The sequence below is a fragment of the Bactrocera neohumeralis genome, chromosome 4, assembly GCF_024586455.1.
Source record: "Bactrocera neohumeralis isolate Rockhampton chromosome 4, APGP_CSIRO_Bneo_wtdbg2-racon-allhic-juicebox.fasta_v2, whole genome shotgun sequence".
NCBI lineage: Eukaryota > Metazoa > Arthropoda > Insecta > Diptera > Tephritidae > Bactrocera > Bactrocera neohumeralis.
This window is the reverse complement of record NC_065921.1, coordinates 37,799,309-37,827,105: the sequence shown is the minus strand read 5'-3', so window position 1 is coordinate 37,827,105 and position 27,797 is coordinate 37,799,309. Positions and strand designations below refer to the sequence as shown.

The 27,797-nt window shown below is 36.8% G+C and overlaps 1 protein-coding gene across 6 annotated transcripts in view; it reads left to right on the top strand.

Annotated features, from left to right (window-relative positions):
- The window catches only part of LOC126755326 (uncharacterized), a 117,405-nt gene extending 91,746 nt beyond the window's left edge, over positions 1-25,659 (top strand). For all 6 annotated transcript variants that reach the window (XM_050467818.1, XM_050467812.1, XM_050467814.1 and 3 more), the window contains exons 7-8: positions 12,126-12,523; positions 19,579-25,659. In XM_050467818.1, the coding sequence (XP_050323775.1) occupies positions 12,126-12,292 (167 nt within the window). In that variant the 3' untranslated portion in view covers positions 12,293-12,523; positions 19,579-25,659. The remainder of the gene's footprint in view (positions 1-12,125; positions 12,524-19,578) is intronic.
- Positions 25,660-27,797: the final 2,138 nt, after the last annotated feature.

The following is a 27,797-nucleotide window of genomic DNA, read 5'->3' as shown; positions in this document are numbered from 1 at the left end:
CAGTGGCAATCGTTGACCGATGACACGGCGTATTATCGTGCAACAGGCGCCAGGACCCTGCCTCACGGTATTGTGGTCGAGCACGACGAATGCGTGACAAAAGACGCTTCATAACACCAAGGTAAAACACAGCATTAATCGTTTGGCCAGGTGGGACGAACTCTTAGTGTACAATACCCTCGTAATCGTAAAAATAAATCAGCATTGTCTTTATTTTTGACTTTTGAAGACGACCGACTTCTGATCGTCACAGAGGTCCTCACAACCTTCTTGGAATCACTTAAACCACTCATGCACATTACTACGGGATAGGCACTGATCACCATAAACTTTTTTATCATTTGAAATGTTTCGGTAAACGTTTTCCCAAGTTTAAAACAAAATTTAGTATTTGCTCTTTGCATTTTACGACCGATGCCCAAAAGCTGCTGTCACTTTATGATTTAAAATTTGGTGGCGCCACCAGAAACAGTTATATTTAAAAAGTTCTGTTTCTTTTGCGACAGACCTTGTATATTACAAAATCATCCATCTTGATTAACAATTGGATAATATTCGACCGAATAGATCACGTCCAGCACACAGTGAAAAAGAAATGCAGCCGTAGCTGAAATTGTAGACGAAGACCGTGGCACATAGGTCGATTAATCAAAATTAGCTGACCAAAAGTCCATTTTTTTAATAAAAGGTTATCAAGAATTAGTACCTACAATAGATAGAGAAATAGCCCAGTAAGAAGAATATACCGCCTCCACCCACTTGCTTGCGCTCGCACCACTTGATCTTCGCATTATTTGTCTGATATTGTTTTTTGTGATCTCAGTTAACGAAGTTAAAGAATCATTATTTTTGTGCTTTATAATTATTATTTCGCAAATCTTGTAATGGATTTGAATAATTCCGGTAAGATTTGTTACATTCTATGGTATCTCAAGTGTGTTAACTTCATTTCACAGTAACGGTTCAATTTTGAGGCAGGGTACGTAGCAAAATATTTTTTTTAAATTTTCTTGTTCAAATATTATTTTTATGGTTTTTAATAGTAGACATATTAGACCAGCTTAAGACAAATATTTTAGCTGTGGATGTGCAGAAAAGCTTTCCAAATAGCAAAATCAGATCGAACAGAAGTTTCTTGTCTTACACCACTGCAAGGCCTATCAATGTTTGTTGAAGCCGATTTAACAAAGCGACAGTATAAAATCATTAAAAGCACAAATAAATCACTTTACCCCTACTATGATCTGTTAATCAAGGCAAAAAAGAGTGTTACCCACCAAGGATTGTACAAAGATCACAAGCACCTGTGCGGAAAGCAGTTTACAAAGCCTAATTGATAACACAACAAGAAAATACCTTAATTCCGGCTGCACCAAAGCTAATATACCCTGCACATGTGCATTTCTTTTAGTAACTATATGTTTCAGTAAATCTCAAGACGTAACCGGCCAGTGATATTCATCCAAAGGAAAACATTTTATTAGTTCTTTTTTAGCCAGGTTGTTTGCTAGAAACATTAAGATTATTTAATAAAGAAAATCGATCTTTTAGACGTTTACAGTTTTTTTTTTAATTTTAAGAAGATTTATTTTTAACACAAACTTAATGGAAAAGTCTCCGAAGCATTTGACTCATATCGCTCAGTTTGTATGGAAGCTATATGCTATAGTCAGAGATTATATTATTACCTTAAGCAGCAAACCATGTCAAATTTCGTGAAGATACCACGTCAAATGTGAAAGTTTTCCATACAAGAACTTGATTCCGATCGTTCAGTTTGTATGGCAGCTATATGCTCTAGTGGTCTGATATCGATAAAATGATATCTTAAAAACTAAAGGACTAGTTCGTATATATACAACATCAGTTACTGTCTTTTTTTAAGAATCGAAATATTAATGATTTTTAATAGTAGACAGACTTGACGTAGCCAAAAACTTGGCCAACTGCCCATGCAAAAAATGCACTGTTTGGTGTGGTTTGTACAAATCATTATTTTTTCAAAGATGCTGTTGGACAACGTTACGGTGAATGGCGATCGCTATCGTTCGATGCTAACAAACTTTTTGTTGCCAACTGGAAGAACTGAACTTGGTTGAGTTTTCAACATACATGCAAAATCAGAACTTGAATTTTGGCCATTGCCTTTAGACTATTTTTTGGGGGCTACTGCAAAGTCTACCTATCCATGTTTGTTGAAGCCGATTTAACAAAGCGACAATATCATGAAATCTATTTCAAATAAAGAACCGCAAATTTTATGCGTTTTTTTTAAAAAAAAAGTTATCAAGCTCTTAAAAAATCACCCCCTATATATTATAGTTTAAGGGTCCGACGCTTCCTTCTGGGTTTTACAAAAAAAGGAATGTTTCCCACCGGTTGTGAAGATTGCATACACAGACTCCAATATGTTTCTGAGCTCGTTTGTTCCTATTAGGAAAACTTGTGGAAAGGTAGGAAAAAAAACCTATCTGTACTATACGCCAATATTCAATTTTTCGAAAGCATTTTACATCTGGCATACAAGTTACCCGTAAAAAGTATTAACAAAACAGATCGAAAGAAGAAAAAGAGGTAGAAGCACAAACATAGAGAAATATTCAAGAAAGATTTCGCATAGAAACTGAATTGTTCGTAGACATGCCGAAAGCTAATTTCAGCAATACCAATGATGACAATACAAGTAGTAGATTTTTTGAAAACCCGCAATGTGCTGCTGATATACACAATAGGTGATTTAATTCTCATCTATAGATTAAAAGTTATATTGGAAATTCATGTTGTTGTTAGTACAGTTGTTGGAGGAGGTGACCGCGGCAACAAATAAGCATTTTCGATTATATCGAGAAAATTATGCAAGAAAATTTTCTAGGGAGCAATGCAACCTTGACATTTACAATATACAACGCGCTTTCCAAAGTAAACAGGACTTAAAAAAAAACGCAGAACAAATGGTGTTTTTATGCCGGTGCAAGCCTTTTTAATGGCCTCTTCGTCTACATAACGCTTTCCTTTCATGGGAAAATGCATTTTTCCGAAAGGAAGAAGTCGCACGGTGCCATATCAGGTGAATACGAGAAGTGGTTAATGTTTAAAATGTGATTTTTGGTTAAATAATCGGTCACAAGCGTCGATCGATGAGGCGGCGCATTATCGTACAACAATCGCCAACTTTCATCTTCGCGATATTCGGGCCGAACACGTCGAATACGGCGCACTAAACGTTTTGGCCGGGCGGAACAAATTCTTTGTGGACAACACCCTTGGAATCATAAAAACAAATCAGCATTGTCTTCACTTTTAAGTTTCGGCGCGTCCGGTACCTTCGTTTCGTTTCGGAATCATATTGGCAACACCACGTTTCGTCACCAGTCACAATATTGTAAAGGAAGTTTATGTTCTTTTTGACCTCTTTAATGATCTCCTTCGAATGTTGGATTCTGAGCAATTTTTGGTCGTCAGTGAAAAGCGATAAATCGATGTTTTGGAGATGTTCAATTCCATTTCCATGATTTTCAATGATGATTTCGGCTGATTTTTGATGAATTCACGCACAGTTCCGATGGAATTTCCGGTGATCACGGATTTCGATTGGCCCACATGTTGATCGTCATTTATGTTCTCGCGATCACTTTGAAAACTTTGAAACCACTCGTGCACTCTGCTACGGGATAGGCAATCATGGCCATTAAATTGTTTAATCAATTGGAACGTTTCGGTAAAATTTTTACCAATTTTAAAACAAAATTTAATGTTGGATCTTTGTTCGTTTTCGTGTTCCTTTTCGCACCGATAATATAAACATACTGACACTTAAAACGCAATAACTTCACTTCCAATGATATGATGAAATGTCATGCAATTCTCACTGGACAATCGATAAAGATGGCAGATCCGAACGCACCAGTCGACATATATTCAGATTCAAAAAGTCCTGTTTAGTTTGGACCTTGTAGAACTCATAGGAACCACTGACCACTCGCCTTGGTTTCATCATGGAGGCAAGTTTTGGAGCATGAAAGGCGACTACTTTTCTACGAGGTTGATAACGGCTTTAAATGGTGATATATTCAAACATGGATTACATTTACGTACAACAAAAATCAAAACGAGAGTGGTAGTATGTCTGAATCGATATCCCTTAAATCAAATCATTTGTCACCAGTAGAGAAACCTCTACTAAGTACATGGAGGCTCAGATGCCCCTACATTTACTAAGGATACCGGAAAAAGCTCGTAACGGCAGCGAAAAAGCTGAAATTTAATCTCTTAGAAACTAAAATCTAAGAGCGCTACGGTAACAAGAATGCTGGACAGCAAAGAGGTTACGCAGCTGGTTGGCCGCAATTGAAGGGAGCTATCTTGGATTATTGAAAGTGGTTCACATGGTTAAAGAAAATTCCTTACCTCTTACGAGTGAACGCACGAGGTCCCTTAATGTAGTAGATAAGCTGGGAAAACAGAAGAGGCTTAGCTGTCAATCCACACTTACTTCATTAGGAACTCTCAACTTCACCTTATCGAAAATATTAAGCACTTGAGTCTCGTTTTATTCTATATATAGAACACGTGAACCCAGCAAGGACACTGCTACGAAGGTTGTTATCGGACTCCAGGAAATTGGGCACATTGAACGTACCAGAGCACCGTGTAGGTACATACCGTCGAGAGATATGTGGGTGGGGCGGAGCTGCTGGAAATGAGACGCAGTGAGCTATTTATTTAAATTTAAATATGAAAAGAATCAGGCGAGCTCTTTGTCGAGCATATGTGAACATAATTAATGGATTTCTATAGCTCTGTGAATTAATTTGGTGACAACGAGTGAAATTAGACATAATATGATATAGTATTTTTCAGCTTTTTATTTCTAGTAAAGAGAAGGTGTCAATGTCAAGCAATCCCCGGCATAGAATTAGTATAATTTCAATATTGGAATTTACTTTTTATTCAAAGCAATAAATTTTTTAATGTAAGGCACAAAATTTTACCTACAAATTTATAAAAAAAACAGTTTCAAATACTGGTTTTGGCATCTGATATTGTTTGTCAGCAGGAAGGGGGATTTGTGCATATTTGCTTATATGTATATACATACCATAAGTATATATGTAAATATTTTATGTTCATTGTACGTGTTGAAGTTTGAAATACAAGTATATTTGTAGTTGTTTAAGTGCATACAGTTTTATGTATAGTATGTATGTATGTATATGAAAATCACCTCATGTGACATGTGGCAGAAATAATATTGGCAATGCCAGTGTATATCATATCCGTTTACACTGCAAATAGCTCCCGTTTGCAGCTTTTGCTACTTCAACATAAAACTGAAAACATTTTCTCATATTATAGATCCGTGTACATATGTACATTTAATCCCGCTGGAGCACAAAGTTCCGCTTCACTCATTGCAACACTGTCAAATTGTCACATTCGGCTCTCAACCGGAAATTTAAGCGTCTGCAGCTGTTTTCTGCCGCTATGTTTGAGTTTAAACGACAGCAAAACAATTGTAGCTGCCATTCGACAGAAAAAAATCAGCAAATAAGCACAAATTAATATTTACACAGGCAACACATGCAGCAAATACAACACACGATATGGTTTTGAATATATGAGGAATTTCGGTGGTGTTAGTTCAATGGAGCATCAAATAAAAAGTATTTCAATATTCATGAAATTATTGATTCGCACACGATATCAGTATAAAATATATCGTATATATTTTTTCTTTTTATAATAACTCTTCCCAATGCTCAGAATGTAGAGGCGGTTTAATTTATCTTCTTATCAATCTGTTCATTCATACTTACAGTTACAGTTATTTGTGTAAGAAATTCGAAAACTCATGTTAAATGTCTCTATCTTTTTATTTATTGTGGAGTAATGTTCCAAATTGGAAACTGAAAAAGTGTGACTCAGAATCTAATTAAAACATCCTGCTGGCATATATATATATGGTCGATATATATATCCGTTTCCCTTGAATTAATTTTCTGTCTCTAAAGCTATTTCTGTGAATACATCAATAATTCCAACAACTGAAAAAGAACTTTTACAGCTAGTTTGTCTAGAAGATGGCACCTTGAAGCTCCTTTAAATAATTGATCCACGCCTCAGCAAATGATCAGCGAACCGGAAGTTCATGGGTATAAGTGGATCTATAAATGCAGCACCAACGATCAATAGTAATTTGTTTTCGTATCGAAACTGTTAAATGGCATGAGTTTGATTTGTCTATTGAAGATCACGCAAACTTTAACTAGAGCTTGATAAAGGCTTTCTAAAATATTGATATGCTAAGTTATGACGTGGTGAAATAAGCAGCGAAGACGGTGAACGCAGTGAACGCCACAAAAAAGTTGTTACCGACGAGAACATCAAAAAAACCCAAAAAATAGTTTTGGATGACAGTAGAGTAAATATTTTTTAGAAAGCAGACAACTTAAAAATATCATTTTTCGAAAAAAAATTAGTGACTTTGGAACCAATCGTGATTTCACTCCTTTGAGGCTGAAATAATCTTTTCAAATGGTTTTCACTGATTCTTCTGATTCTTTCGGTATTCCAGCTATGCCAGTGAGATTTCAGATCGTCGATTTTCAAGCACCAATTCCTTTATTATATTGAAGTTTTGAACATCAATTGATGTTGATGGCCGTCCTGCACGTCGTTTGTCGTCAACGCGTTTTACGATCCTCTTTAAAAAATTTGTCAAAAAATCAAAAACACTTGCTCGCGACAAGCAATTATCCCCGAAGGCCCTTTCCAACAATCTGAATATTTTGGGACCCGAAATTTGATTCCACAAACAAAACTTAATTGAACTTCTTTGTTGAATCATTTCACTCACTATAAAAATCGCCGAACGCACTTTATGTGCTTTTGAAAAACAAGCGTATACTAGATACTAATAGCATAATTTTTATTGACTACCTTGAAAAAGGAAGGATCATCAATAGCAATAGTAATTATTTCATAGCATTTCTAAGCCGTTTAAAGACGAAATTGCCGAAAAAGGTCTCATTTGAAGGAAAAAAAATCTCAGTTTCAGAGCGGAGACTAACTGCGTGTCGATAAATGAGTGAAACCATTGCCAAAAATCTCTTTGTTTGATCCATGAATTGTTAGAAAATATAATCAACTGCTTCCACATCATCGTACTCTCCAGATCTGACCCCCAGGAATTATTTCCTGCTCTCAGATCTCTAAAGAGTGCTCGTTGGGAAGAAATGGTATCGAAGGGTTGCAGGATCGCTATAGTCATCACAGATCATCCTTCAATGTAACTATGTTGAATGAATAAAAAACGAATTTTCAATTTCACTGTTACCTTTAAGAAATTTGAAATAGATTAGTTTGCTAAACATCGCCTCAATCTCCGTACATATTGTGCAATTCAGACCACTATAGCATAGAGCTATCTGACCGATTAAAAAAGCTCTTTACATTCCATAAACTCCATGATTGGCTCTATAGATTCGGTGAAGCCGCAGTTAAAGATTTTTTATATATTTTATATTATATTTACCTAGTCATTACCGAAATATACTGCCCTCGAGTTTTGGTAGTTTTATCTAAATTATCAGAAACGTATACAAATAAGTTAAATATATTTTTCTGGTTCCTCAAATTTTAGGCCAATTCGTTCAAGTATTCCCGAGCTTATATTGGAAATAAAATTTGTTATATTTTTATATTTTAAAATACTTTCTTAAATAAAATACTTTGTGGCCACCACTTTGGCTCCCCATTCGCAGATTTGCAATAACTGCGAACAATTCACGAAACAAAAACAATTTTCGATAACAATGAATTAATATTTATTAAGTGAAACTCACAGTCCACCGCGCTCAACCAACGGAAAAATTCGAATGGTGACCAATAAAACACACAAAGCCATTGAGCAACTTGCAACGCTCTATGAATTGAATGCCCGTTTGCATGTGCTTGTGTATTCTATTTATATGGATGTGTGTCTGTGTACTATGGTGAGCCCTAAGGTGCTTTCACTTCCATAAACGAACTCATAGTCATGCACACACTCGCATGTGTTAATTTGTATTTATGAGTGAGTTTCTGTGAATGCGTGTGTGTGCTGTGCGTAAGGTAGTCATTGTGCACGCATAGCGGCAACCAGGCGTTTAAGCGTTAACATTTCACTTTTCATTCGTTTTCTAGTTTCTTCCTCCATGACGGCTCTGAGTTGTTATGGCCAATGATGTTGTTGTGGCACCGCCACTCCTTGCCCCTGTCAAATCAACGAACTGGTACTTAACCCACATGGCAGTTACTCCGCTAGCAGGCCGGTGGGCCGTTATTGACTGCTGGCAGCGTTTCATTTGTAGGCACAATGTGCCGCTCACTCAATCACCGAGCGGATGTGCGCCACTGATGCGCGCATTTAAATTATTCGAATTATGCGGAAAGCAGTCGCGCGTCAAGCCATGGCACAGCACAGCCACCTGCAGCAAGCTCACACATATGCGAGCACTGCTGTGTGTGTGCGATGGCAGCGCTTTCCCGCGCTTGCAGGAAGCACATCAAGCGAACCCGTGCGGCAGCAGTTGTGCGTACTTCCTGGCGTGAAGTGTGAAGGACTTGTGGTGGCTCAAAGCATTTTCGTTTTTATTAAATATTTTCCCTTTTTTGCTCTTCAACGCTTCCACTTTCATCCACTCCTCTGCCTCTGTGCTTACTGCTCTCATCTAGTTTTGCATTGATTGTTCAATGCGCTGCGTAATTTATGGATCATTGGCAATTTGTCGGCAGCGAGATTGATTTTTTCCATTTTTTATCGCCCTTCCAGTTTTATTCGCTTGCTTTTGTTGGTTGAAATGCTGATGGATAGATGAGATAGAGTATATAATACGGTAGTCTATATTATCATTTAGTGAAACGAAGTTAATTCCAGGTACGGCAGAGCTTCGGGAATTCCTTCGGCTAGTCTGTGGGAGTGTAGGTACTTTATTTGTTTCAATTTTTTTAAGTACGCTGGTTAGTTAAAAAAGTTGACAGATTCAATTAGGCAGTTATTAGGAGTCTATCGAGGCTATCGCCGGGCCGAAAACGACCCTTGTCTATATTTTGACTTTCTAAGCTTAGAACTTATTGCTACACCGTCTTCGTCTTTTAAAAATCTTCTTGTCGGTACAACTTTGAGACACTTTTTAACACATAACAGACCTTATCGGAAAAAATGCCAGACATTCAGAAAAGCAACATAGACCTCTGATTTCTAAACCATATACTGGATAAATTTATTTGCTAATCCTGGCAATGTAGGTCACAAGAATTCCACCTGAATGACTGAAGCATTCCCAAAAACAAACTATTTGGAACACAAAACCTTTCGCTGCTGAAGAAGTTCCAAACAGAAATTAACTCAGGCGTCAGGCGACTGTTATTATGTTATCCGAAATGTTTCAAACACAGCGTTATCAGTCCAACATATAGCATAATATTTTCCGTTTCCAGATTATCTCTTTCAAAAGTTAGCCGCGGTTACGTCTCAGATGTTCCATCTGTTTAGTGAGTCCAATTTTCGATGACTTGTTCGAGCATTTCGACTTGTAACTAGCGAATGACACGCTTTTCATTTTGCTCCAAGGCCTGAATTGAAGCGGGGTTGTCCGCATAGACTTTAGACTTTGCACATACCCACAGGAAAAAGTCTAACGGTGCGATATCACAGGATCTAGGTGGCCAATCGAGAGTCCCTAAACGTGAAATTATCTGCTGACTAAAGTGTTCTCTCAATAAATCCATGGATTGATGCGATTTGTGGGAAGTGACGTTGTCTTTTTGAAAACAAGTGTCGTCGAGATCCCGAGCTTCAATTTCGGGCATCAAATAGTCGGTTATCATGACGCGATAACGATATCCATTGACACCGGCATTATTTTTAAAGAAATATGAACCGATGGTGTCACCGGCCCTCAAACCACAGCAAACCTTTGCCTTTTTTAGATGAAACGGCAGCTATTATGTCTTTTCAGGTTCCTCTTCATTCCAAAGGTGGCAATTTTGCTTATTTACATACCCATTCAGCTATAAATGGGTCTAATCGCTGAACAAAATTTGGTTCGAAAACGTCGAATCATCTTGGAACTTTTCAAGAGCCCATAGAGCGAAGCGATGCCGCTTGAGACGGTCGATCGGCTTCAATTTCTTGCACAAGCTTTATTTTGTACACTGTTAGTTTAAGATCTTGCCGTTAAATGCGTCAAGTCGTTCCATTCATCAGTCCGAGTTGCTGCGAACGCGCCGAATCGGCTCTCCACGCTCTTCGTGTACACTATCATCTACGGCTGCTAGACTTTCTTCACTGCGAGCTTGACATATTCTGTGTGGTCGAGTATTATCCAATAATGAATGCTGGGTCTCCAGATAGGTGATGATGTTGCGAATAGTATGCTCAGTAGGCCGATTATCTGGACCAAAAGTTGAGCGAAGGGAGTGAAACACTTTCCTTAAAAAACGTGAATATTAGTAATACAGTTGAACGATTTGTAAACGCTGTTCAGGCGTAAGGCTTTCCATGATGATATGCCACGCAATACTAAACTAAAATAACATAACAGTTGGACACAGCTCATACATGATCTGTCAAAAAAGAGCTATTGAAAAAATTACATATCCCTATCAATTCACCTATCAATGTACCTCTTTTTGAAAGATACCCTAACTCTTTCCAATTGCCTTCCCAAAGTTTTCTCTTACCATAAGGGACTGTGTATAGGAGTCACCCGGAAACCACTTTTCTTGAATTTCTTTATTAGATCTTTATCTACCAAAATCCAGAAAAATTTCCTTTTACAAAAACTTGCAGAGCACTACTAACCGAACTCCCTTTGCAGGAGACCAGGAAGGATTCTGAATATAAAATACTTGGCGATGACATGACATCTTTTCAGCCTTCGTAACAAACTTTAAGCCTCAAGGATACGTTAAAATCGAACACAGTTGGCAACTGTAAATATGTATATATACTGCAATCTCAAAATGCGCAGGTGTGCTGACGTTTGGTTCCGGGGACTTCGAATGTATAAACAAGTTACAGGCTGCCTTAAAACGATGGTCGTTCAGAGAATCTGCAAAAACTCTATAGCCTTGCTATCAGCCGACATTCTTTAAGTACCCTCTAACGATACAATTCTGAAACCAACGCCTCCCTGCCAAATGAAGTTTTAGCAAGTATCCTTGATCGGATACAAATCTGAGTACGAACGTTCTACTATCGTAGGAAAGGGGGTTTTTTCTCCGAACTTGACCTTTTCTCGATGGTTAAGCCAAGCGGTAATCCCATATTGAAAACATTATACTCATTTCATTTCGTTAAGGTTATTCGAGATATTCATACTCACAGAAATTTTACTGAATACGAATAAAAAAACTAAAACGAATAAAAACTAGTACAATGTTAAATTATAAGCCACACAAGACTATACTTTAACTCAAATCAGGGGTCGAGTTTCGTTGAACTTTGCCTCGCTACTGAATGGGTTTCAAATTAGAGTATACTATGAGTAAGAGAGCAAGCATCTATTTCGAGTTAAGCATTTGCACTATACACTAATTATATTAGAAAAGTGAGCGGTATCTCGCTGCTTGTCAGATTCGTTTTGAAGCCATTCAGATCGCTCCTTAGCATCGAAACAATTGCTTTCTAACTGTCATAAGCTCCAGGAAATACATGTAGATGTTAATCACACACAGTTTTCAGTCCTTCCACTTCATGAACGCCTACCGTAATGTATTCATATAGTCTACTTACTCTAAAAGTAGCACTGTAATACCCGATGGACATACTCGTATAGCAGTGCACAATATTTATATTACCTGCATGTTTTCTGTTCATTTGTATTCGGTTGGCCTGCCTGAGTGAGTGTGAATTTTCCGCTCTACTTAACAGACATTCGTTTACTATTTGCACCGAGCGTTAAAATGCATGACTACACTAACACAAATATACGTTGGGGGCATACACACAGAAAATACATTAACACTTGCCGATCAGCCGCCATCAATCCCGGCAGCCGGGGACTCAGCATACTCGTACCAATCCCACAACTTCGCTATTCGTTGCACTCATTTATATTTTCTATTTGTGTACTTTGCAGGCACGCTATACAAAATCGGCGATGTACTGCCACAGGATACCGGAAATTGCCTGCAATGTGTGTGCATAGATGGGTCGACGAGCGATGACACGCCGCGCGTCACCTGTAGTCCGCACAACTGTCCGCCCCTGGTGCTGCCCGATCTGTTCGATGCCACAGGATATTAAACGGCGCTACAACAACACACATGGGCCAACTCACACTGCGGCCGACAGCGTATCCAACTTCATGCACCCACACACAAACTCACACCTACAAGGCAACAGCGATATAATAAAAAATAAGAAAACGGTAAAACTAAAGCATCACTCCAGGTGGCAACAGTAATAAGAGTAATAATGATGCATTGCGCTCGCAGTTCATCAACTAGAGCCACCGATGTCGCTGAAAGTTAAAAGGTAAATTGCTTATAATATCAGACCACGTGATTTATTGACATTCCACCCACGCTGTGGGGTAAGGTATTAGCTCTAAACAACCAGAGCAACCAGCTCTAGTACGAGTATACGAGTATTATATACTATAGGCGCCATTTTACTTTCTGCACCAACAGATGCTTAAATTATTAAACATTATGCACGACAAATTTATAAATATATATCTATATACATATATGTATATAGTCCTGGTTAAAAATTATGCACTCTGATCAAAAATAAAATATAAAAGATAAGAGCAAGGCAAAAGGCTGGCGACACAAGGCGAGGTTAAGTTAGCAAGTTAGGTAATGAGAGACACATAGCATTCCACTTGAACAGTTAACAATGCCAGTCAGTTGTGATTTCAAAAAGTCTTAGGTATAGATCGAAAAGACCGTCTCATATCAACAATGAGCTGGAGACTGTCACAAATTTGTACAGGTGGCTAGTGACTTCCAATCGATTCGGCTACTTCGCAGAAGGTATGACTACCGAGATGCTTCAACCTGAGCTCAAAGTCTAAGTTGTGATAGTCTTGGATTAGCTCATAGACGATATCTACGAATTATATATTTGTCATAAAAGCATTGTCGTTATTACAGACCGACAGCTTTGTCCTTTAAAGACCTACAGCCTTGTCCTTCCAGTTTTTTAATAGATCATCCATTACTATTCAACAAACAATAAAGAAAACACCATACTTTATAAAATACACCTAACAGTTCTGCCGCAAACAAGATCATAAGTGAGGTGTTTAAGGTTCGAAGAGACTTCAAAGCCATCAAGTGGTCCTAAAACTGTATCCGTACGTACGCTTTTGAATGCACCTTCAATATCGAGAACACAACAATGTGCAAAGCAGTGTTACCGAATGTCCTATTAAATAATTTTTAGAGCTTTCAATATCTGATTCGTCCGTAATCCACCAACAATTATAATTCCATACGCTAAAAGACCAGATGAGCATCAATCCGCTTTCAGGTTAAACGTCGCCTTCACTTGGCTCTAAGCTTTGGAAACATGATCTAATCTAATACAGTTAAAGACGACGAAGACTATACGACAACTGTTCGCTGAAGTTTCCCAGATTTAACGTTATCAGGTCCCAAGGACTTGAATACTTTGAACAAATTCATGGCCCATACAAGAAGCTTTCGAATGGGCTTATCTTGCGTGCCATGAAGTATTTCTAAAGTTCACAAATCGAAGAGAAAATGTCGTTATTAAAACTCTCAATTTTTAGATGAAGAGTGCAATTTTTCTTCAGCCTGCAATCAGAAAATTGCAAATTACAATCTGTTAGAAATTAACTTATTTCTAAGCTTCTTCAGACAGACAGTCTCGAGTTCGCATCCGAACGAAAATAGTGGCTTTTGTTCTCTGGCCTCTGCCACAATTTATCTCCTCTTCATGATGGGTCATGTATGCCGCGATCTGCCCGAGTTCTCCGAGAGGATCTCTATCAAGTTATTAGAACAGAACGGATACAACTGTAATCTTCTTTAAACCTTTCTACTAGAACACTATCTTTCGGAAGAAATTCTTGAAAAATTAGTTCCCTAATACTTGATATTGATTATGATCCTTCTTGGAGTTTTCGAAAAGCATTAGTGAAAATTTATGTAGAGTTAGTGTAAAATATAAACTGTAGTCATTTCCAATATCATTATGTCAACAAGTCTACGAAGCTTTTTCTTAAAGAACGAATGCCATTATTCCCAGCACAACTGTATGCGAGTGTCATAGCTGTCGCTTGGGATGCGTATCCGTTATGCAACTGCATCCATACAACTAGCGAGAGGAGCTTCACTGCACACTGCTAATTCCTTTCTATATGCAGCAGCACACATTTATATGCGATATTTATTTATAACGGCTCTCCTAGTTTCTGTTTTTATTTTCTTTTTCCGCTTTCTGCTTGCATTTGGCGGGATGCTGTGTGATTTTATGCTTTCACGCTTTGTTGATTTCGAAAATTACCGACTCGACGTTAACTAACTGCACTGTGACCGCCCGCCAACCGCACCGTCACGTGTGTGTGCCTGCGTGGCGCAGCTCGTGTGAAGGAGTGTGTTCGTTTAATATTCTTATGTGATTTCATATTGCATTTGATAACCATAAATTGTGTGCACGGCATAATTAAGGAAAGAGGTTAGGCCACAAAATAGATGAGTTTGTAAATCATAGGGAGTTGTGTGCCCTCTGGCGGCAAACAGTTGAATAATTTAGCAAAACATATTGTATATTGTTCAGTACGAGTAAAAATAATCAAAAAGTGACAAAGATCAATGATTCAGATATCAGAAAATAATTTAAACTTTCACATTGTGTGATTGTTCCACAGTTGAGGAAGTCTGCAATTAAGCCGATGTTTAATATTCAGCAAATATTGGAAAAATAAAAGGCTTTTTTCTCCCAAGTGAGCAAAGAGATCAATTGAATGGATTAAATGAAGTCAGTCTGTGTACATAGGTCTCAGCTTACACACAGATACGGAGAATCATAGAATGAAAATAAATTATCCAATTTAATTTTAAAGTTTCTTTATGGTATAGCATCTAACAGATTATCATCTCATTTGTATAGCTGTGATAAGCTGGTCATTTGTGTTGTCAAAAGCCACATATGGATCAAAAGACCTTTTTTTTTCTTTAATAACATAGACACTGCTTATCCTGATTATTTATATACAATTTGTGCCAATTTGTGCGGAACAAATCTTGCATACACCTTTCGTAAGCCCAAATGTTCGGTCAAAATGCCGTAAATCGATGTTTTGGAGATGTCTAATTCCATTTCCATTAATATCAATGATGATTTCGGCTGATTTTTATGAATTCACGCACAGTTTCAATGGAATTTCTGGTGATCACGGATTTTGATTGGCCCACATATTGATCATCATTTATGTTCTCACCACCACTTTGAAAACATTGAAACCACTCGTGCATTCTGATACGGGCAGCCAATCATTGCCATAAATTTGTTTCATCAATTGAAACGTTTCGGTAAAAGTTTTATCAATTTTAAAACAAAATTTAATGTTGGCTCTTTGTTCGAAGCTCATTTTCGCAACGATAACACATACATACTGACACTTAAAACGCAATAACTTCACTTCCAATGTCATGATGAAATGTCATGAAATTCTCACTGAACAATCGATAAAGAGAGCGGTCTTGTTTACTTTGGAACGCACCTTGTGCATATACATAACCCTATATCTATGTCGATTAGTTTTAGGTAATACGTACAACCGTTAGCTGAACAAAACTGTAATACTCTGTAGCAACTGGTTGCAAGAGTATTAAAGTAATATGGTGGACGTAAGCTGTTAAAATTATTTGGAAGAAGGAGGGGATATTTCAATCTATAAATGATATTAGCCGCCTCAACAAACTTCTAAGAGGCTCAAACGCTAACCAACCTAACTAATTAACCTAACTACTTTATCAAAAGAATATTTCTTGTGGAAAATATGAAATATATGCACAGTGCAGTACAGTTTTTAAGACAAGTAGCGCCCTTTCAAAAAGTTTCGCTGAAGACGAGATAGGTTAAGAAATAAGAAAATTAATATACATACATATTGAGGAATGTGGTGGTTTGAAATATGAAATGAATATTATTCTGAAAATTTTACTTAACTACTTTACTAAAATTTCTTTTTTCCAAGAATCTGTCAGGAGAATATTCGACATTTTAATCTAAGAGTCGTTGTCTCAGTGCATTTTTAGCATGTCCATTTAAAAGGTATTTTCAACAATTTTTTTTTTATCGAAAATGGGCGTGGCTCATTTATCGGACCAAGGTCATACATACTGACCGATTTCAATGTTCGGTATATAATTTCAATTTTGAAATTTTCCCTGTTAAGATCGGTTATGCCTAAGTATTTGTAAAACTGAACACTTCTAAGATTAGATACTGCATACTTTGAAAGCACTATTTGAGCAAAGTTTTATTCCGTTGGTTTTAGGGAGGAGAGGAGTGGTTAGGTCTTCATATACAGGTGTCAAAATTATTTTATCTATGAATTACATGTATATATATATATAGAAGATTTACGGTCCTTTGCGCGTTGGCCACGGCGAATATCGCATTCGATGGAACGATGAGCCGTACGAGATATACGACGACATTGATATAGTTCAGCGAATTAAAAGACAGCGGCTACGCTGCCTTGGTGATGTTGTCCGAATGGACGAAAACACTCCAGCTCTGAAAGTATTCGACACCGTACCCACCGGGGAAAGCAGAGGAAGAGGAAGACCTCCACTCGGTTGGAAGGACCAGGGGAAGGAGGACTTGGCTACGCTTGGAATATCGACTGGCGCGATGTTGTTAACCCAGCTATAATCGCGTAAGCGGGGTCTACGCCAATTAAGAGAATAATATGAAATACATATGGTAGAAATTGCAGATGTGGAAGTTCACATAAAGGTGGTTGGCCCCTATATTGTGTACCATCTCGGGTCAAAAATTTAACGTATCTAATGTATTATTTTAGAGGTTTTTAATATAAGCGTTATAGAACGATTGAGCGCCTTTATTATTCAATTGCACCCATTTTAACGTAATTACGGGGTCCGCCACTCAAAGTGTAACCAACTTCAGATCATTCGCGCAGCTGTCGCACTGGGATCAGTTGTTCATAAATTTGCTGAATGACAGTCCGGAGTATTGTTCACAAGTGTACAAAAGCGTTTTGCCAAAAGTGAACGCAAAAAAAGTGATCAACGATGGAATTCAAGCGTAATAGTGTGATTGCTTTATATAATATTTAGCTGGAAAATCACAGCTAGCAATTGTTCGTGAGCTCAAACACCGTAATGCGAATACAATTTTTATTTATCGCACCATCACTCGTTACAATGATACTGGTAGCATCGCAAAACGCCATGGAGGTGGTCATCAAAAGACTGCAACGTCACGTGAGATGGTTCGGAAAGTGAAGAAGCGACTTGAGCGAAATCCACGACAAAGTACCAATCAGATGGCTAAAGAGCTGAAAATATCCGACCGCAGCATCCGACCCATATTGAAAAATGAGCTCACGGTCAAGCCTTACAAGTTCCAAAAGGCCCATGATCTCACACCGAAGCACCAACAAGTAAGACTTGAGAGAGCGAAGCAGTTGCTTCGCTTGGCCGAAAGCGGTCCAATCCAATTGTGTTTTCTGACGAAAAAATTTTTCCAATTGAGCAATTCGTAAACTCTCAAAACGATAGGGTTTACTTGACCGATCGTTCATACGAGAATCTAAGTCATCGGTTGGCCACCAGGAGGCAGCACCCGCCACAAATAATGGTTTGGGCCGCTGTCACCGCAAATGGGCGCTCTCCAATTGTTTTCATCGAGCTTGGCGTCAATATTATCGGGAAAGTGTTCTGGAGGCTGCTTTGAAGCCGTGGGCTAACAAACATTTCGGTCGCAAACCATGGACGTTTCAACAAGACTCAGCACCGTCTCACAAAGCGCGAGTGAACCAAGAAAGGCTGAAAAACAACGCTCCGACTTCATTACGCCCATACAAAGGCTCTCGAATGGAGCAGATGCGAATCCAATGGATTATTCTCTCTGGGCCATTTTGGAGAGCAAGGTCCGAACTAAAAAATACACCAGTCTCGAGATGCTGAAGAAAGCCATTGTCCGTGAGTGGGCCAAAATACCGGCAAGTCACATTCGGGCAGCTTGCGATTCGTTTTTTGACCATCTCAAGGTCATAGTTAAGACAAAAAGTGGTCATATCGAGCAAAAGTGAATTGGTCCTGAATTTATGCTTATCTTCACACATTTTGTACTTTCAAATAAATAAAAATAATTTTCCAATCCGAATTTAAGGCTGTTTTAATTGGTTACACTTCGAGTAAGGTTCTTCGAGTCCTGTAAAGGAAGTACAAAAACTAGTCATCAGCAGGTTTGTTCGATTTAGCTATAGGGGTTGTGAGATATATATTTTAAACCACAGATGCCCTTCTATATTTTTTTGAGCTGTACCAAATTACAGTATTATATTTTGATTTGCGGCTTAGTTTTAGTACTTTACAGGTTTTCGTTCGCTTAACGGTCCATCTTGAACATCTGATATAACAATTTCCTTATGGAGCTAGAGAACACTTTCATTAAGTTATCTTAATTGGACGGACGGGCATAGGAGTGGGCACGGCATTGAGCTTGTCTGGTGACTCTAATCATTCATCATCTATCTTGATTAGTTTTCGGAAAGATAAGCAACCGTTATACCGGAATCAATTTGTATCCGTTTGCAGGCTTATTCGAGCGATAACTTCAGCAAAAGTTTAGATATCTTGAGAAAACATGACATTCTGAGAATATTAGTATTATATTTGGGCGGATAGTAATTATTCTCAAGCCGGTTTTCAAAAAACATTTGAATTAATATAATTCAATCAGAAAATAATATACAAATACCACAGATTGTGCAAGTGTGGAGAAGAATATGTTACTTAGACTCATGATCGGTATATATATTGAACTTCTCCGGACGAACTTGCTCTGTAGAAAGCACGCACTGGCCCATCAGCTGAAGCTAGAGCTCACAAGTTGTGATCTGTATCGTCTTCCTGGCGAAGAAAGGTGGTCGCGTACATACAGACAAATGGACAGACTCACATATCAACTCAGCTCATCACTTTGATCTTTTACGTATATTTTTATGCGATTTCCTTGTGAGCATTACAAATTTAATGGCAAGGTTAATATACCCTATTTAGGATATAAAAAGTATTCCATTTGGCAAAGATAAAGAGTTATGGGACACTCAGCCGTCGTTGTAGCCGAATTCGTCCCATTAGACTAGGATTCAAATGATACAATCTCACATCAAATCTCAGCTTAAACTCCAAAAAAAAATACTTTGTGATTGTGAAAACCTGACTGAGTTTTTGACATTTGATTTTATGAAAATTCGTAATTTACACATCAGTATATCCAGACAACATTTTTTTTCACAAACATGCTTTACGCCGTCAATTCTCAAATTCTATTTCTATTTACTTCTATTTTTGCAGCCAATGGATCGCCAACATTCGGTCGATGTAAAATGCAACGCCTAGGCATATCCTGCAACAAATCAAACTTCCAAAGAACCAACAACGTCAAACGTACACAGATATCCACAACGTTACACGAACATATTCATAAGCTTAGTCAAATAGAAACTGCATAGACCATAGTCCTTCCATACACACATACATATATAAAAACCTGCACATCAACACATTCAGAAAAGAGTTGAAAATATGAAATAAATGAAACACACAAATTTAGTGCTAAGTCGAAAGCTAGAAACTCACAACTGGAAAAAGCCAATAGGAAGCTTTCAATAACTGTATGATAAAATTTAAAATTCAATATTTATTTTTGAGTTTTGAGTTTCGAGCTTGCATAAATTATTATTTGGCGCCACTTTATTGCAGAATGGTGAAGCGCAAAGCATAATGAGGCTACCGACTATAGAAATCTTTGCAGATAAGTGTTAGTATATCAACTGATATGCATGTATAGGATAAATGTATACATATTTAGCGGTACTTATATGCGATATAAAGCAAATTATACCGTTTATTTATATTTGAAGCAGTATTGTATCAATAATTAATTACTACTAAGACGATAATGAAACACTGGCAACTGGAGAACTAGGTGAAAATTACAACAAAAAATCATATGAAAGTATATTTGCATATATTTAAGTATATATATAATAAACGATTGAAACTGAGTACAGACAAATAATTTAATTTCATGAGAAGTAACGTTAAATAAACTAGGCTTATAACCGTAATTCATAGCAAACAACAAACACATAGAAAAAATTATAAACAAATTACAAACACACACGATTTATTGCTTTATTTGAAATGTTTAAATTATGCAGCGAAAGTGCAGCCAATTCATTATGTAACAAATGCTGAAATTGCGCATTCATAGCTGGCAATACACGCGAATTGCAAAGCGTTGATACAAACAGACAAAAATGCATGTGAAATAATTTATTAAAAAATATGCATAAATGCGCTTTTCCAGTTGCATACAGGCCTTTGCACAGACATTAGTGTGAGTGTGTGTGTGAGCATATTTGCATATTTAAATATATATCGTTACTTAAAATGCAAAACAGCGTATCATGAAATATTCCAAATTGAATTTTTTATTGCTTACATGTAGCATAAACGTTTAAGCTTCCGCTGCCCAATATATCCAATATATCCGGTATATAACCAAATAACCATTTTATAACCAAAACACACATTTTTTTTCAATATGCGTGGTTTCTGTTATATCGTTTTTCCTTCGCTAGCAAACTTATGAAAAGTGATGTTACGTTATTTTGCATTTTAGGTGACGATATGCATATACGAACGCGGCAAAGTATGCGCTCGCTTGTGGCAGTGCAAAAAAGTTGCGTATACGCCACGGCGCAAATGCGGCGGCTCGCTGTTAATCACTTCAACAACTTAATTAAAAGTAATCAAAAGTATATAAACTATTTTCACAACAACAACAACGACAACAATTAATTTATTTGCCTCGCATTTTAGCGCACTGATTTATTGCCTTTAAATTATGAAATCTGCTTTTTTTTGTTCAACGCATATAATCACTTTGTTTGCATTAGTTGCTTAATACACAAAGCTTTTCCACACAAAAACTGACTCGTAGGTGACGCCGAAAAGCATGCTAAGCGCGGAAAATCCCTAACCACCGTTGGATATGCCAGCAATAACTATTTTAATTTTATTTTCATCAATTTCGAATTTTCGAAATTTGTTGTTGCTTTGCCATTTTAATTAATTGTTTAATTTAAAAAGATTATAATTTGCAGAATTATTCAAAAGCACGAAAGAGCTGCATATATCACTTCCATATTTGCATGTGGTAAGCTTCAATTGGTTTTTGGTAAGGCAAGCCTCGATATTTTATTTATTTAAGGCGATAAATTAATTATATTTGTCTCTATGTGATTTTGATTTCAGGTTATTGGCATGCATTTCGTAAATTATGAATATTTCTGCTAAAATTATTAAATATTTATTTAATAAATATTAGCTTTTAATAACTGGTTTCCATTTTTTTTTGCAGCGTTGCCTCATTTCCAGCTTTGTTAAACATTTATAGCGCTGTTCGCGACATATTCGATATGCGGAAATTATGCTTATTGGGTCGGCAAGTTAATTAAATGTGTTATCACTTAATGCGCCACACTTTTCAATTTAAACTGGGAATTTTAAAGTTTATTCAAATAATTTCAACAACTTTTTACTTTTAAATATTTTTAATACGTACTCAATCGAAAGCTTATTACTTTCACATCTCCTACTATTTTAAAATGTGTATAGTTTAATAATAAACTCTGATATGTCTCCTTTAAATATACCAACGAATTTTACTTCTTTAACTAAACAACTGGGGACTAAATATTGGTTAAACGATTAAGAAGTTTTTGAGTTGTTATGGGCTGATAAATAATTTCAACCTAAGGAACTCTGTTCTGTGTGAATAGTTCAAGAATGTAGTGTTTTTTTCTCGTTAAAAGGTGTGCAAATTCGGAACAGCATTTTCGGTCGTCTGAATTCAGATCCTTAACTGGCCTCCCCAAGCTGGGGAATAGTCTAACAACTGGTATATGTATAATCGTGTATTGATTTTAAAGCACCTTACGAGGATATCGACACCAGATGGAGCTCAGTTACTAGATTCATGAGGAGCAGTTTTCCTTTGGATTTTTGTGCTTGACGCGAATTTAAGCAGAATCTGTGGCCTCACTATCGATACCTCTTCCAGTCTATCATACCGTGGGGATCCCAGATGCTTACAGCGTAGTCTTGCCAATGCGAGACAAGTGCACAAGAGATGCTCCATGGTTTCCTTGCTTCCTTGCTCTAGACATTTTCTATAGTCTTCTTGATTTCTTACAGAAGTTATCGGTTTTTTTTTACTTATTTTTGACTGATTTATGTTCAATGTTATTTTTAACGCCGCAAACGTTTTTTTAATAATGTCAATAATATTTTTCTTGAAATAATATTAGAAAATAATAATCAAAAATTGGGTTCTTTGGTACTTTCTTAGATCTTTTCTCTTCGTTTTTAAGTCGATATCCTAAATATAACTTCATAAAATGTAGAAAAGAAAGCTGTAATTGCGGTATTTGGTAGATATTAGGTAATTATCTTACCAGTCAAATGAAGATTGCATCTGCAGAAATACTCTCTACCCCGCAATCGGACCGTCTCACAACTTCTTCTTGCGGGCCCGCTGAAATCGCCATTTGTTTCTCTGAATGAAAATAAATATATTGCAAAATTAATATTAGTAGCCAACCTTCTGCTCAAAAAGCACAATAATTTTGAGATCGAAATAGACGACAAACAGTTGTCTTTCGACACTCTCGGAAAACGTCTTCTTTGGATTCCTGAAAAACATTGAAGAAACTTGCTTTTATGCTAAGCGGGCTTACGTTAAGTTAGATTAGTTCGTAGGGTTGTTCCTAATCGATAGATCTGACTTGGATAGTTTTTGTCTTTTGTGTTACCCATAAGCTCCTAAAAATGGATCACCAAATCCTCATAGATCGGCGAAGCGGTTTTAGTTATCACAAGTTTGTTAAGGCGGTTAGTATCAATCCCAGCCACTTCGCTACATTCACCGAGATATGTCAGTCTCAGTCTGCTAAAAGCCAGACAATAGAGGAGAAAGTTACAAAATAATTCTATCCCGCCTTCTTCCTTATAGCTTTGGCAAAGGGCGTCCAACAAAATATTTTGAAAATATATAGAATTGTGACCGGGTTCTTTATGTTAAAAGCAAGTACTTTAGAGTACCTCTTACGGTTCACTTTGGGGTAGAAGGATATCAAAGTGGTATTGGTACAACGCTAGAACTCAAGACGACATCGGAAAACCGACTCGCTTCCAATTGGATGAAAGTGGGGAAATGGTGAATCCTTAGCAAGCTCATTGTGCACCCAAGCAAGTCTTATACGGAGGAAGCTTGATTTTGTTGGTAAGGAGGTCAAACGAACAGTCAGCGAGCTCGCAGCCAGTATAGTCGCTCGGCTATCGGGGTGAATGCCTAAATGTCTGGAAACCTCCACCTCGAAAATTATATATACTGCTTCCTTGATGGCAACCACCTCCGCTAAAAAAACGCTACTAAAACTAAAGTTGATGGAGGGCTCATGTCAGAAGACTCCACCTCCTACCCTCCATCTTAAATTCGATCCATACGTGGAACAACTAACTGCGCATGTTCTCCAATGGTTCTTTCCTCGACATGTGAGCAGAGAAAGAACCGCCAGGAAAAGATTCTGAGATGCGGTGTTCCAGATTATAAGGAATGCAATCGACATAGCCCCTGCCTTAGGCCCCTCATATTCCTATAATCCCGCAAAGCACTTACCAGCTATTTCCACTTCACGTCTTTCGAATTGCTACTCTACAGCAGTATAAGCCAAGTTCTTCACCCTGTACTCTGGTTGAAGAAAAGAGCCTCCGAAGGATAGGAGAGTAACATCAGAAGTATCTCCTAGCAAATGAAAATAGCTCTTTACACAGAAATCTCTACTACACCAAATTTCCAATTTGGACCTATCGTAATTCCACTCCCAAATCATAAACCTTCAGTATTTTTTGTTGTAGTCGGAGATACTAAAAAGTTATCTTCCCAAGTATTGTAATATCTTTCTACGTAAATCGTTCCAAGTCTCCATCGCTTCAGCAACCACACAATACGTATAGACTAGACCCTACCTCTTCACGGCCAATCGATATCCACTTTGCTCTCCAGTAGACTTTCAAATTTTCTTTTGCAACTCTTTTCTCTTTGGCTTAGATCTGCAAACGGATTAGTTACCGCAGAATTACCGGTTTTACTTTGAACTATGACTCTTTTTCTGAAACACCACATCATAAATATTTTAAACACCACGTGAAACTATGAGGAACCATGCAATATCGTGCTTCTTTTCCTTAGAATTCAGAAGTTCTCTTTTGCAGAGAATCTACCCTGAGTATAAGCCACAAATCGGATTTGTCTGACCAATGCAATTGTTAGGGGAATAATCTGCCGTTACGTTACACACACACACCCACAGCCAATTCTCAGAGTTGTTTTTAAAGCGTGAAAAAATATGTTAATGAAAATTAAATAAATAAACAATTTGCGCTGGCAATAAATGCGCAACGAACGGTTATTTGGCTAGCGGTAAAAACTGCAATAAAAACATTGAAATGAAGACCGCATTTGATGGCTGAAAAAATTGCCACCAAAACGATGAAAGCTCGCGCAAAAAACGAAAGCGTAAAAAAGCACAAACATTTAATTACGAAATTTTCATTCATTTACAACAATAAAAACAAGAAATTTAATTATTTTTAATGAACTGCTGTAATAACTGTAATAATCAGTGACACGCCAGGCATTTTAAGTACATTTCAAAAAATGCGAGAGAGAGAGAGAGAGAAAGGGCGAGGGAGAGCAATTAAAAAACAATAAGTTTACACAGATGACGAGCAAAAAAGCAGCAAAACCAATAACAAATACAAAATCGTATAATGGAAAAAATTGAGGTTAATATATTAAAAAAAATTTAAAAAAATAGCGAATAAACTAATAGACTTGCATTTATCGGCATTGTATCTTGACCTAATTATAACTGTATATGAATATCATAGAGAGCAGATAAAGTAAGTTTCCGTAATGTAAATGTAGTTTTGCATATAAACAATAATTGTAATTGTAATTGTAACTGTATATTATTACTTCAAAGTAGGCAAAAGTGAAAATTATACGAAATTTAAACTAAGAAGTACTCGTATATGTATATGAACCAGTTGGTATGTATGAGTGCATGTAATTGAAATATTTTAATGCAATGAACTTCTTGCATTACATAAATACCTATAATGATATATAATTAAGATTATTTACTCTGTATTTATAGGCGACAAGGTATTGAAGAGAAGAGTAGTGAAAACTTTTACGTTGAAAACGATTTAAATATATTTAATTATGTAACACAAGAAACAATAAGAAATTAAATCATTATTGCATGTAATGAATCCGAATAAATTACGATTTGAAGAATATTCAAATATCTTTTGTAATTCGTGTAGAGTGGTGAGTATTTTCTACAAAGTTCAGCTGAAATTACACATCAACTTTCGGGGATTTTAGTCGAGAACACTATTATCGAATGTCGAATGTCTGGAGTCAAGCAGACCTTCAGCACCAGTATCATGCCATAATAAGAAGATTATTTGCATATTAAGCCATAATCAGATCCCTATATATGTCCACGTGAAACCCACACTCGTGGCCATGCAAACCTTACCATTCAAAATTTACAAATATTGTGCATATTTGACTACACTTTATAGCGGTACTTTTTACGGTATAGAAATTTTTTATTTAGAAATAAGTTATTGACATGTTATTAATCAAAAATATTAAAAATTAAAAACAAAATATATTCACCTATAGATAATTCAATTGAAAGATAGTGAGCTTTACAATTTGAGCTCGAAATGTAAGAGACTGTCATGCGATAAAAAAATTATATTTTTTTATTTATTTTTTTTTTTTTAATAATTGAAATTAATATTTTATTATTTTTTGTTTTTAATTGAAACACGAAGTTTAGTCGGTGTATCACTTTAAAAACAATAAAATAAAAACAAAAATACAAATATAATTTTGTATAAGCACAGAAAAACTTATTTGTGTTTTACTCATTAAACGTAATAAATTAAAAACTATAATTATAATTATATAATATAATTAAGTTTCCTTTGTAAACATAAAAAAAAATTTAAGAAAATCCCGAACGAAAAAAAAAGTCCAAGAAAAAATTTTAGAAAGTATAGTGGTGAGTTTTGCGTGGCCACGAGTGTAACTAAGCCGCATTTAACCAGCCAGTGATTTTTTTGAAATATCTGTCTAAGTTTATCCTTTGTTTTTTTTCAAATTTATTTTTTTTTTAATTGAAACATTGGTTGTCGTAGAAGATATCTCGTCTCGGCCGGCTAAAAATTGGATATTCGCAAAAATAAGATTCAAGCGGCTCATCATTTTCCGCGCACCCTGCATAATGCCGATTTTATATAACCGTGTTAAAAAAGTCGGGCCGTTTGATATCAAACGACGCTTGAAAAAAGGCGAATCCCTATCGTGCCACTTCTTTAATCCACTCCTGGAAAAAATAATTCGAGCTGCAGAGCCTAATCACGCAGGTACAATCTTCCATAAGAATGTACATCAGCTGGCGTATGCCGATCATATTGATAACATTGGCCTTAACAACCACGCCGTTAGTTTTGCTTTCTCTAGACAGGATATGGAAGCGAAGCAAATGAGTCTGGTAGTGAACGAAGGAACGATGAAATATCTCCTGTCATCAAACAAACAGTTGTCGCACTCGCGACTGTCACAGTTGACAGTTATAACTTTGAAGTCGTGAATAATTTCGTCTATCTTGGAACCAGGAATAACACCAACAACAACATCAGAGTCGAATACCAACGCAGAATAACTGTTGCCAACAAGTCCTACTTCGGACTGAGTAGGCAATTGAAAAGTAAAGTCTTCTCTCGTCGAACAAAGACCAAGCTCTCTATCAGAGGCATGGAAGATGACAACACCTGATTAGTCGACTTTACGAGTATTCGAGAGAAAAGTTCTTCGGAAGATTTCTTGTCCTTTGCGCATTCTCAATGTGTTTTTACGCATTCGATAGAATGACTACGTTAATAAAGAAGCAATAAAAAAGAAGAAGAAGAAGTTACAATAGTACGCTCTTAGACGTTGTTTAATTCCCTTCTTCTTAAAAAAGAAAGCCTGTCTTTTCATCATCAACACTTTTTTCTTATTGCAAAATTTTAGAGTAAAACTACATACGTACTAACGCTGATTAGATTAAAAGAACTCTTTGTTTGCTAGAGAAATAGCCAGCTGGTATTCCTGTTTAGATCCATCGGTGAATACAACGATTTCACCTCTAGTACTGTAATTTACTTACTATGTACTAGAAAAGAGTTGTGTTTAGTTGTTCTCTCCAGATCGTATTGCTAATCTAGCCCGAGTTATGTAAAAAGATCGACAACGATATCAACCCTGCACTAACGCTGAACTTGTACCTAAAACCTAAAGCTGGCTTGTCAAAAGCAAAAAGGTTGTTACAGGTTATAATGTACCAAGTTTTTCAATAAGACTGAAAAGATTTTCTTTC